General features: G+C 43.8%; 1 protein-coding gene across 4 annotated transcripts in view; it reads right to left on the reverse strand.

Moving 5' to 3' along the window:
* The window catches only part of ZBTB17 (zinc finger and BTB domain containing 17), a 405882-nt gene that overhangs the window by 222413 nt on the left and 169584 nt on the right, over positions 1-13885 (reverse strand). For all 4 annotated transcript variants that reach the window (XM_085609022.1, XM_085609021.1, XM_085609020.1 and 1 more), the window contains exons 7-8: positions 11824-11966; positions 10968-11268 (exon numbers count right to left, since the gene is read on the reverse strand). In XM_085609022.1, the coding sequence (XP_085465148.1) occupies positions 10968-11268; positions 11824-11966 (444 nt within the window). The remainder of the gene's footprint in view (positions 1-10967; positions 11269-11823; positions 11967-13885) is intronic.

Below are 13885 nucleotides of genomic sequence, written 5' to 3' on the forward strand. Positions count from 1 at the left end.
GCAACCGTCTTCTTTCTCCGAATACAATACCCGTACAATGGCACCCTTGGAGAGCAAGAGCTCAACCTCCTGTAGCAGGATGGTCAGATTCTGCTCCAAAATTTCTTCTGGTGCTGGAGGAATATTAGGTGGGGAGGGAGACGAAAGGTAGGGCATAGCCCTTTTTTAACAATATGTAAGACACATCTGTCAGACGTGGTGGATCGCCAAGCAGAGATGAACTGCTGAATCCTGCCCCAAATTGACTGTGCATGAACCGCTGAGGACAAACTAAAGCAGCTTGCTGGCCATTGACAGAAAAACACATTTTCTAGCCAAAAACATCAATTGCTTTGGATTCTAACAGGGGTATTGGTCAGAAATTAATGGGGATTCACCTTCCTGGTCAAAACCTATGCAATGAGATTTTCCGGATTAGGGTGCTTTGTGAGAAAATCTGGATCACCATGTCGTACCAATACCGGAAGACCCAGTTTAAAGCAGGTAACCTTTAAGGCATCAGTGAGGGTATCACTGAATGAAGACAAGGGCTCTGATGTCACTGCCCCAAGCTGTGGAGTCTCTGTTACATTTGTTTAAGTCTTAATGGAGAGCAGCTGTAACTCATCTACCCTCCAAACTACTCCTAGCAAATGAGGCAGTTTCTTTCATTGGTGGCCCAAGTAGCAAGTCCAGTTGTTTCAGGGGAGGTGTCTATCCCACTAGTGTTTTGTAAATCAAGATATAAGGCATCATCACTGCAATGAGGGAGGAGTGAGGCACCTCCCTCACTATCAGTATTGTGATGGTGTGTTCTGGTACAGGATGAGAGTCAGAACCACAAATAAAATGGAGCCTCTGCTGATAGATGTGTCACGTCAGAGACCCCAAATTAGAGTCAGGATGCATGTCAACCAGTTGCAGCTTTGTGAATTTGTAGTGCATCATCGGTTGGCCTCGAGTCGACACTGGCTAAGGGTCAGACATGGGTGTCAACATCAGGTCATCAATCAGCGCCAGCAGAGTCGTTATCAATATTGGGGCAGCAAGGACCAGTGTGGATCTTGGAGTTGTAGTGGAAGTCTTGACAGAGCCAGTGCGGGTCAGTATCAGCTCCCACAGGGACCAATGGCACTAGAGGAAGGACTGCTGATGGTAACACAATGGTAGGCTTCTATGGTTCTGTGGGGCCCGTACGTGCGCCAGAGGGAGACTGAATCGCACTAAAGATTTGCAGCATAGCCACCTTGAATGTCTTATTTTTCTGCAGAGGTTGGCGACAACCCAGGAACCCGGGGCATGTTGGGACCAGATGAGTTATCTGTACCTTAGTCATTGACCTCTACGCAGTGTAACTCAAATGGTGATGATCTCATGCCTTCTCTTTCTAATCAAGTCTTGCTACGCTTTCTAATCAAGATCTGCTACGCTTTCTGACAGGGCTGCATAGCAGAACCCTAATCCTATTCCATTAAAAACCTTTCAATCCACACCACTACAGTAAATGGAGTGTGGAAGAAAGCCACAGGAAAGTGAGGTGGGAGGGCAGACTGACTGTCCTGTGGGTAAGCAGCAGTAAAGGGAAGTGGAGAGGCTGCAAGTATTTTATACCTGAAACATGATTGGGATCTCTGCCTTCGGGGGCCTTTAGGGGCAATAATTATTTCAACAAACTCACAGCAGAGTTCAGTTTGGCAGGCACGGATGTCCTCTAATACCTATCCTTTCAACATGCGATCATGAGTTCATATCAAAGAGGTCTGTCAGATTTCAGATGTTACCCCGCTGGACTATAGAGTGATATCAGAAGCACTGCTAAGAAAGACAGAATCGCTAACATTTAAAAATGTACTTTATAACACCCCAGGGGATCTGAGCATTCTAAGATCTAAATGGGCCATAGACATGTGCGAAGTGGAAGATACAGAATGGAAAAAGACATTGCAACAACTTTGGGAGGTGTCTATCGGGGCTAGTTTTAGACTGGTACAACTTAAAATCGTAATTGTGGTACATAACACCGGTGTTTTGGTATCTGTCTTAGAGAAGTGGTTGAACTGCAAGTACCCTCTAGTTGCACAGGGAGCCTACCAAACTGTACAAATTCTCTGGTTACCAGATGTCCACCAACTTATGTTGCTCTGTCCAAAAGCGATCCTTTATCAATGTTTACACCACACAACAACACTAGCACTGCATGTGGTCAATCCATGCATGCACCCATGACAGCTCAATTCTTCAACACCACTGCACCCAGTCCAATATTATACACAAACACTGCTTCACAAAGGGTTAACCGAGTAACATACACTTGTTGCAGAATCATAAAGCAGTACACAGCACAAGCACTTATGTTTTAAGAATGCATTAACAAACATGGTGTTGTGAGATTAAGCTGAATGGTCAAGTTCTCCAGCTGTAAACAGCACATATTCACACTACAATCACATACTACCAAATCTCACGTAAAATGTTTACAGCACCTACAATATAAAACTTATCGCACTCAGAATCGCCAATCTACAAAAAATACAAAACTAACAAAATAATGAGCCACCATAGTAACCCCATCAATTCAGATATGAAAAATATATCCACTGTACCACTCTTCATTAGAACACCTCCCTCTGGAAATTGCTACCTAACCACGTAAGGCTTGAGAAGGAGTACTTCAAATTCAGGTAATCCTTAAAAAACACATTTTCACTGGTACTCCAGAAACAGCATATCTTCCTCTATCCTGGTCTACCGGTCAGACGCCCAATTTCAGCCTGCTCTTAATATCCAGGCTCCGGACAACTGCACACCAAAGGCTTTGACATCATCAGAAATTCTTTAGAGACGCTATTAAATTAGTTTTTAGCGTCCGGCCTAATGTAACCTGCAACTACATTGGGCTACTTCAAGATCACTCATTTGCTCATACTCCTTGGGTATTCTGCAGCCACAATTTGGGTGGTTTGTAGAGCTTAATAAAAAATCCACACTCTTTCGACTTTTGAGCCTTTGTTGTTATATCAGCAGTCAAGATTACTTTCCAACTGTAAACAAGAGAAACAAGCATTTGCAATGCATTAGGTCTCGCATTTACGCGAGTTTGAGCTATTGACATTGCAAATAACAATGCCTATTGGCATTGTCATTTACAATGCCAATAGCTTTAACTCGTGTAACTGCGAGACCTATTGCATTGCAAATGCTTGGTTTTTTTTTTGGGATGGCGCTGGGGTCCGAGGGGAATGGGAAAGTTGGTTTGGGCACTCTCTCCTTTCAACTTCCTCAGCTCACAGAGCAGCGGCAAGTGAACTCATTCATGCACTGAGGGCACCGCACTGCACAGTGCCGAGTGCACATGAAGCGCCTCACATCTGAGAGCTCGATCGACACTGAGCTAGATAATAATAACTGATGGGTAAGATGTTAAGTCGTAATTTAGTTTGTGAGGGTGCTTATACACATTGTGCGGGTCTCATAGTTAAACCAGGTGACTTTCATACTTGTGCACACTCACCGCAGGTCCAGACACATAGGGCGTGCAGTGCATGCCGTGCACAAAAAAAGATGTGAGGGCAGAGTGCGCTTGCACAGCACCATCCTGGGTGAAGCGCTTTTTACCTGCCCTCCAAGCAGTTTAGTCCGGTTGATTGCACAGCTCTTGTGCACATCCTTGTTGCACTTTTAGAGCTGTTGCAGTACTGTACTGCTGGCCGTTCACTAGCAGTGTCTTCCGAGCCACAGTTGCGTAGATTTATTGATAAGGGATACAAGTATAACATACTAAATCTGGGGCGTGTCCTAGTGAACCGCAGCGCCGAGCCCAGCTCGGGCGCTCTGTGAGATGCGCGCTCCACTGGCACGTGCTCCCCTTAGACAAGAAAGTTAAGTTGTCAGTGGCACGAAGCACTGCACATAATGTCATCTGCAGCACTTATATAAATAAAATGTATTGTACAAAAACACGACGTGCTGTGCATACGCAGGCACATAAAATGCTGTCTGATGCGCTGTGGGGCGGGGGAGGGGCAAGGTGATGGTTCTTTGCACAACACCAAGAGCACAGGCTGGTCTGCACTGGCCGTATGAAGTGAACCGTGTACACACCAACACGGGCACTGTAGCGGCACCAGAGCACGGATGAAGCGCTTTAAGCTATCAGCGGAGAAGCGTTTCACCCGGAAGTGAGAGGTCTGGGGTAAATAATGGCAGTTGCGAGCATTCCTCCGGCAAAAGTGGCAGGCGGTTTTAATAATTTCCCAATAGTTTCTTGGCGCTATGTAAAAAATAAATCAACTGCAGCCGAGTACAAGGGAAAGTATAACATCTAACAAGAACAAGCGGCCGCGAAAGTGAAAGTGATCGCAATCGCGATCAAACATCAAAGTGAAAGAAAACGAATGCTTTCAGGCTGCCAAATGGTGCGCGCGCCTGGAGCACATGCACTGTAGTTGGCAGCCTGAAATGCACTCGTTTCCACTTCCAAAAGTCGCTTACTATAAGTCTCGCCAGAGCAGCGCTAAAGCGCTGTCTCAGGCGAGACCTAAAAAGTGCCCTGTCAGGAAGAAGTGGACAGATTTTATTTAGGAGCAACAACAATTTGATTAGGAAAAAAAAGCCTAAATAATCAACAAGACAGTTTATGAAACACTTCAAGATATTTCCACAACTAAACGCAAAGGAGAAAAGTTGCACACAAAGCAGTTTTGTAACCCTTACGTGAAGCTGGATTAGCTTAGAATCAGAGTGACACCCGTAAGGTATGATCTTACAAAGTTCTTGTCCTACATCAGGTATTTGTGAGGATTTAAAAGGAAAAAAAGACACAAAAGTCTTTTGTGGAAAGAATATCATACCAAATTCTAAAATTACCTCGGAAATTGGCCACTTCCCCCTTTTCATTTTTTGGTTATCTTTAAAAGAACTATTCCAACAATCTTTTCAACCAATGCCATTTCAAATTTTCACCCCATATTATTGTAATTATAGAGATTGAGGAAACCTCACTCGGCCTCCTTCAGGACTTGACACCATAACCTCTGAGTCTTTCCTCATTTACGCAACCGGTACTTTATGGGCCTTTATAAGATAATCCCTACTGACCTTGCAAAAGTTTTAGTATATGAACCCTATTATTTTATGGACCTGCAGGACTTCAAGACCAGCATGACTTCATAGTTATTATGTTATGTGCTCCAAGGCCTATTACATAATGACTTGTAGTCATCTGGCATCTTGGCCATTCAGCATCTTGCCATCCAGGTTGAGTTCCTTTTGATAACATGCTCCTATAGTAGACTAGCACCCTGGCAGCATGGCCCATTGACTTTGCGGCCTGAAGAACACAATGGTATGGCGGCCATCATGTCTTTGCTTCATAGGGTGATGTTTATTTTGGGGTCATAAAGTTGTGACATCCCATCTATTTACTTACTCCAGAATATTGGCCTTGGAGGCCTCACATGTACTCTGAGCATTTTGAAAGTTCTGCATATGCTACTTGTGTTTGTTAGCTCAAATGTATAATGCACCTCAACAGAGGCACATCCAACTAGAAAGACACCCTCCTGATACTGAGCCTCTCATTCCAGTGCAAATGTCTCAAGATATTGAAGAGGAGGTCAAATAGAATTAAAGTTTGAGGTACAGTTTCTAGATAACAAAGGGGAACCAATGGATTTAGGAGAGAGCACAGCTCCTCCGTCACATCTTCGATACGATGCCCCTGAAAACTGTTTCAGAAAACAGATAATACTGTACAGTTACTGATCTCCAGCAAAGGCTCTCTCCCCAGATGCACTGAAGTCCCCTTGATCAGCCCATTTCCAATTTAACCTTGGGGTAATATTCTTAATTCAATACAGAATAACAAAGTGACAAAATCAGTTCATATACTTGTTAGAAAACACAAACTCCATTGGTAGTGGAAGCGAGGGAAACTGTGATAAACGCCAACCTGTCTGAAACCTGGTATTAAATGTTGAGTAGAGCAAAGAGAAAGCGTTTGTGAAAATAATTTGATTGAAAAATATATAAAATGGGAAAAACCATGTGTTCAGTGATGCTAATCTCAGAGGGTGGAAAAAGGATGAAAGGAAATACTGCTAACTATGGCACCCTGGGGCTGTGGAGAACCGTAAACGCATTAAAGTGACAGTGCAGTTTTTACTGTATGTCAAGTTGTGCGTTTTTGTGCTATTTTCATTTTTACCTTTAATAAAAAAAAAAAGAGGAGGAAATTAAAAAGATTTGTCGATTCCTACCTCTTAGAGTTTAAACTTTACTTTCCTGAGGGTTAGTTGAATACAATTAAAGGTTTTAACTAAAATATCAAAAAGGAAATTTTAAGTATAGGTAGGTACTGTATTTTTTTCATTAGGTATGCCAGTAGACCCTTCCTGATTTTTGCCATAGTCTGGAAGGGGGGACAGTTTATGCAAAAGAAATGTAGCTCTGCCAGCTAGGCCCCATGCCACTTCTAAGGCAAGGGTTCGATGCAGCCCCTAAAATCTACATCTGTGTAATGAATGCAACTTATCAGTTAATGCTCATTGTGGAGATTAGGTTATGGGCCCACAGTAAGCTATTCGGTATTCCGCTACCATGTACTTGCTTCCAATGTGCATCTATGTACACTCCATGTACTTGGATCTGTGTGTTTGTAACTTTTCTCCTGAAAAAGCATATCCAATGCACTACCCTATTTCTCATTCTGTACCTCTATCAATATCTTTAATCTACATATACTTACTTCCTTTATGCGTCTATATACTTTCAATGTACTTATGGATCTATACATTTATCACTTTCTTCTAATTTAGCATTTCCAATGGCCTACCCTATTTCTCAGCCTATACTTCTTTCAATATATTTTCTAGCCCAACTTTGACTCATCTCAAACTTCTTTCTACTACTCTTTCCAATGCACTGCCCTGTTTCTCACACTAAGGTGCCGATTAGGATCCTGGAAAAAATTTCCCCGTACGACTCGTATCCGGTCTTTTTACCGTACGAATCGTACAAGTGCCGTACAAACTGCCAAGTACGATTCGCATGGGAAAAAGTCCATACGAATCGCATTGGGAATAATTCCCCACACGTCCTCGGGTCGGAAAATGTGTCCGACACGTTCCCGGACGATTTACCATACAAATGTGAAAAGTGAAGTCCGACCGCGCAAGTACGATCCATCCCGTGCGTCCGATGTTACAACCGTATGGAAAATGCACCGTACGGACCGAACTCCCATAGCAACCATGGAGACATGTGCCCGCATACGCGCCGAACACCCCCCCAGCCCCCGTGAGAACGCGCCGTACCCCCCCCAGCCCCCGTGAGTACGCGCCGAACCCCCGTGTACGTACACCCGTGTACGTACGAGTCGTACCCCCACCCGTGTATGTACACCCGTGTACGTACGAGTCGTACCCCCATGTACATACGAGTCGTACCCCCACCCGTGTATGTACACCCGTGTACGTACGAGTCGTACCCCCACCCGTGTATGTACACCTGTGTACGTACGATACCCCCACCCGTGTATGTACACCCGTGTACGTACAAGTCGTACCCCCACCTGTGTATGTACACCCATGTACGTACGAGTCGTACCCCCACCCGTGTATGTACGAGTCGAACCCCCACCCGTGTATGTACACCCGTGGACGTACGAGTCGTACCCCCACCCGTGTATGTACGGTGCGTGTACGCACCGTACATACACCGTACATACACAGGTGGGGGTACGACTCGTACGTAAACGGGTGTACATACACGGGTGGGGGTACGACTCGTACGTACATGGGTGGGGGTTCGACTCGTACGTACACGGGTGTACATACACGGGTGGGGGTTCGACTCGTACGTACACGGGTGTACATACACGGGTGGGGGTACGACTCGTACGTACACGGGTGTACATACACGGGTGGGGGTTCGACTCGTACGTACACGGTGTACATACACGGGTGGGGGTTCGACTCGTACGTACACGGGTGTACATACACGGGGGGTTCGACTCGTACGTTCGACTCGTACGTACACGGGTGTACATACACGGGGGTTCGACTCGTACGTACACGGGTGTACATACACGGGTGGGGGTACGACTCGTACGTACACGGGTGTACATACACGGGGGTTCGGCACGTACTCACGGGGGCTGGGGGGGGGGGGGGGGGGGGACGGCACGTACCGGGCCCCCTAATCTGGTCGTTTCGCGGCGTACTTCGCTTTTCCGGCACTTTTTGGGTGCCGTAAAAATATTGCCGTCCGGACTGCTGTTGGTTCGATTCGTACTTCCTGGGTCGTGAAACGCTGCCTGAAAGCGTCCCGACGACACGTCGGAGCATTCCCGGATCACATTCGTATGTATATTTTCGTCGTTCGGAGTTTTGTACGACTCGTACGGAAATGGTGTTTCCGTGCGAATCGTACTTCCATGTTTGTAATGTTTTTGTCCCGGGTACGAGTCGGATGGAGAAAACGCTCCGACCGACGGTTCGTACCCGGTTTTTCCAGGATCCTAATCGGCACCTATATGTCTATCAATATATCCTCTACATCCACTCTAATTTATCCCAAACCCCATGCCACTACTATGATCCCCAAAATAACCCTTTCTAGACTCTCCCCTACTCTACCCCTCCTTGCATCATCTGACACCTTTTTACTTTACCGATCCCCCAAAACAAACCTTTCTAAACTCTTCCCTCTGACTCTTCGCCTCCAAAACCCCTTTTTACTCATCCAGAAGCCTCCTCCTACTCCTATGACCTCCCCAAAAACACAAAATCCAAATCCTTCACTCTTCTATCCCTTAACTATCCCTTTCAATCAAAATACCAGACTAACATGTTCACTTCTCAAATTCCACATTCCACTATACTAATTCACCACTAATCCTTAGGGTGCTACTCGCCAATAAAGCGTTTCAACACCCCATCAGGGTTACAAGCGCAATATAAATGCAAACCCTTTTCTACCCCTTCTCAATCCAAATAATTGACTAACATATCCACCACTCAAATTACTCTCATGTTTTAATTCAACACTAATCCTTATGGGTTCCAGAGTAGCGTGCTACTCACCCAAAAAAACACTTAAAAACCTCATCAGGGGTAGCAAGCGCTATATAAATACAAACCTCTTTCCCTCTTCTATTCCGCCACCTACCCTTCTCTAACCAAATAACTGAATAACATATCCACCACTCAAATTACTTCATATTTCACCATACTAATTTTCAACACTAATCCTTTAGGGGTTCCGGAGTAGCGTGCTACTCGCCAGAAAAGTGCTTCAACACCCATTAGGAGTAACAGGTGTTATATGAATGCACATCTTTCTTCCCCTTATATCCCTCCACTATCCTTCTCACTCCAAATAACTGAATAATATCCACCACTCAAATTACTTTCATATTTCACCATACTAATTCACCACTAATCCTTTATGGGTTTCCGAAGTAGCATGCTACACGCCAAAAAAAAAGCCCTTTAAACTCCCCATCAGGGGTAACAAGCGCGATATAAATACAAACCTTTTTTCCTCTTCTATCCTTCTGCTATTTTTCCGAATCCAAATAACTGACTAATCTATCCACCACTTAAAATTACTTTCATATTTCACTATACTAATTCAAAACTAATCCTCTATGGGTCTCAGAGTAGCATGCTACTCGCCGAAAAAGCGCTTTGACGCCTCGTATGGGGTAGTAAGCTCTATATAAATGCAATTACAATACAATACAATACACACAAAAAAACATGGATCCTGTATGGAGGTTCCATGATGGAGACCTTGTGGTAACAAGAAAACTAGTTATGTGTGTTGCCTAATTTCCGCGTTGATTACCACTATCTCTCCTAATGGTCTATCACTTAGCACCAGAAATGTTAATTACAGCCAAAAATAAACAGAATATGTGGTACCAGATTACTGCATATTTTTCTCTCTCCACTCCATTTTCAGTACATTCTAAATGAGTTCCTGCAGCACCAAAAATAATTTTACTTCTGGGTTCATAAAAATAACCTAAATATACAGGTTTAACACCTGCATTTGCATTATTTCCCTTCAGTCATTTTCTATGAACTTTAAAATTACTTCAGTATATGTTAAGGCATTGAAATACAGGTGTCTGACATCTCAACAAGAACATGAGACTTCTGAATTTTCAAGACACTAACCAGAGAAGTTTCTCTGTTTCCCCCGGTCTACTTAGAGCACGTGTCATAACCAACAAGGGGCCCAATCAACGATCGATGTGTGTGTATTTGCATTACAAAACAAATATAACATATCACAGGAATGGGCAAAAAGAAAAACAGAAGAAATTTCATATGTAAAAATTTGCTTCCTTTTATCCTCTTCTCTCTGCCCCGACCCCCTCACACGGAGCGTAAGAAGGGTTGTGCGATAAGCGAACAACGAAGTCTAAGCACCAGGTCCCAAGCAGTTGTTTTAGGAGCACTGTTAGGGGCCAGGCAATGTAATTACCTTAGTAGTAATTGCAATAAGGTCATTACATTATCTGGTCCACAAAGAGCGCTATTGAAATCAACTTTCCAGCAAGGAAGGCTATGTGCAACGCCTTTCTGCACAGTCCTCCAGGCACTCCATCAGGAAGGCAGGCTCCCTACAGAGGCTTCCCTGGAGAGGGACTTGTGTTCAAGCACTGTCTGGATCCAGCCAGTGTAACTGACAATGTAACTATCATTAGGGTGCTTACATTGCCTAGCTCTGGACAGCGTTGGACTCTATTCCTCATTCCTCACATTCCTTACTCAAGGATTGTGCTGCGGGGTACTCCATCTGCATTCTGACATTTTTAATCCAAGGCAAGCAGATGTGAAAACAAGCAGAATTACCCAGGGATTTGCATTAGCCTATCACAAAATTAATTTTTTTTTAAAACTTCACAAAATTTCACACCACTACATATCAAAATGCACAGTCTAATGAGTATACTATTGGATAGTCCAATCTCTCACCTGATTGAATTTTTTATCACAATGTGAGCATTTGTGTTCCTTGTCCGTGTCATGGGTCTCCAGGTGGCGCATCTTTGAAGTGGGGTCAGAAAAGGAGCGTCCACAGTAATCACACTGGTAAGGTTTTTCACCACTATGCACCAGTTGGTGTCTTTTGAGGTTTCCTGAAGTAGTAAAGAGTTTGTCACAGTCCTCGCAGTGGTACTTTGCTTCCCCTGTGTGTCGTTTCTTGTGGAGATTCAAAAGACTAACTAGACGGTAGCTTTTTCCGCATTCTTCACAACTGTAAGGCTTTAAGGGGCTGGAAAAGAAGATATTCAGTAAAATCAGTATTTCACCCCTCATCACTTACAGTTATACTAAGTAATGTTGTAAAACATGGTTGCTACACAAGGCACTGATGTGTTGTTCCCGGGTAGATAACTTCACAGGACAGTTGTATAATTTGTCTCAGGTAAGCTGTGCTCCGCCTTCTCATCGCAGATAAAAATATTTTTTTCCTGGGTCTAGCTATTAAAATGAGCAGTGCAATAATTAGCCCCTTTCTAAAGCTGACCACACCACAACATTTTGCATCCCTCAAATAAACAATGCTCACTTATATTGGGCATGATTTAGGTTTGTCGGTCTCAAATTATTGATAAATCAGAACTGTCCTCATCCTGAAGTTCCTGCTTCATGGTTTGATTTTAAGTATGGCAAGTGATCAGTATTAGATCTGATAATATCTATTAACCAAACCAGTCTTAGATTGTCAATGCATTATTGCTCAGATTACCAGTGCATTGTACCCATCACCTTTGTATGGAAGCTGTGACAGAGACTACCAGCACCATGTATTTATGTCTCCCAGTACCTGTGTGTTTTTTCATGAGCTTTGCATGCAGCTGGGTCAGAGAAGGCTTTGTGGCACTCTCGACACGAGAACGGTTTTTCTCCTGTGTGAATTCGGGTGTGTCTTTTATAGTTTCCTGTGTGTGTGAATTCTTTGCCGCACTCCTAGAAAAAAAGATACATTATTAATTACGTTTATAAGCAGTTTTATCTTCCTCAAGAGCCCAGAATAATGAAAGTAACTTTATAAATATTAACAGCTCTCTGCAAACAACCAAGAATAGTACTGCTAGGATACGCCCATTCCGCAATTCCTCACTGCCTTGTTACGTTTGCCCTGGACACATACCTTTACATATATTATACTTAAGCAGATGAGTATTCAGTCTCTTTACATAAAGGTATCTCAATTATTTTTACTAAATCAAGTAAGAACGTAAACATTGTGAAGATCACCCGAACCTAGAAAGTTGCTTAAGATTACAAGATACATTTGAAAATTCTAGCGAGGCCACCATCAGTGAGTAGTAAATTAGTGTGCCTGGATCCACCCACTTTTATTTCTGTAAGGCAGCTACCTGCAAACAACCGCTATTGGATTCAAACTATTGTAAGTAAGTTGGTATTTGTAAGCGCAAACTACTCACTCCTACGGGTCTCAAGGCACTGGGGCGTCGTGGAAATTAAGTGAGCTATTGCCCAGAGTCACATGGTGCTGGGCTGAGCTGCCACCGGAGCTGGGGTTCGAACCATGAGCCCTGTGCTCCTGAAGTAAGGCCCTGGCCGCTGCGCCACTCCTGTACACACTGGATGTTATTACAGCAGAGTCTGCAACCTTTTTGACCTGGTGAACTGGATATTCCTCTGGAGAACCACAAATTAAGTATTTAAATTAACTGCATATTCTAGTTCCCCTTTTTCCCCGCTCTCCTGATCCCTCTATCATTTCTCCTGTTCCTTCCTTAGTACTTTGAGACACTTTATTGAGGTGCAAACAAGAAAACAACAGAACATAGCAAGACCTTCCATCATCAGCAGACCATCCATTGGCTACTAGCAGGCACTTAGGAGTAGATCATTCACTGACAAACTCCATTTATGCCAAAGAGCAGCCCAATAGATATAACATACTTCTATCCTCATACAGCAAGCCTGCTGACAAAGACAGCAACCTAATTTAATACTGAGAACCCTTTTATACAAACATTCCTACATTTTGAGAAAGAGTTGTCTAGTACAGCTCAGAGAGCTCTCCAATATGTTTGGTGCCTGTGGTGTTAGGGACTTCTTGAATCACTTGACTGTGGAATGTTTTCTCACTTTATATTCTGTATTTTGCCTTATATGGTATTGGAGGTCCTCTTAGTACAGTGGTATTTTTTTTCTTGCCCATCATAGTGACTATTGGGAAACTGATTCAATATATATGGAGTTTCAAATTATAGGAACTCTTTATCCACACGATCTACAATATTTTAATATGTTTGCTGCTCAGATATTTGCCTTAACCGCTCCTCAACCATTTTTATGTAGAGTACCTTTAAGTGGCAGGAACTGAAGAACAAGTTACTTACCGTCGGGAACACATTATCTAGTAGAGATAATATCTAGCTTCAGATTCCTTACCTTTGAATTTACCAGGCGTCAGACTGGATCCAGAAACGTTTGCGTAACCAGTAATCCTGCGCGCCGTCAAGTGGTTCTGCTTGGTTCCGTGCATTGTCGTTGCTGGATGGAATGTCCCAGTCACCTATATAGGTGCCACCCAGGGGCGCGGACGTCAGTTACTTTTCACAATTTCTATGCCAGAAGTGCAAAGCAATGAAGTGAACTGACTAGCGTGTGCCCAAACCAGGGCCCTGAAACAGGAGCAACCCTAGCCTTATAAATATGTCTGCAGCGGGAAGGCAAGGGTGGGTCTGTAAGGAATCTCTACCAGATAATGCGTTACCCTAAGGTAAGTAAGTTGTTTATCTGATAGAGATTTCTATCTGCAGGTTCCTTACCTTTGAATAGATACCCAAGCCATGGCATCCAGGCGGTGGGCTGCAGACCGGTTGACTAAACTAAGAAGTCCTGCAGGA

The sequence above is a fragment of the Triturus cristatus genome, chromosome 1_2, assembly GCF_964204655.1.
Source record: "Triturus cristatus chromosome 1_2, aTriCri1.1, whole genome shotgun sequence".
NCBI lineage: Eukaryota > Metazoa > Chordata > Amphibia > Caudata > Salamandridae > Triturus > Triturus cristatus.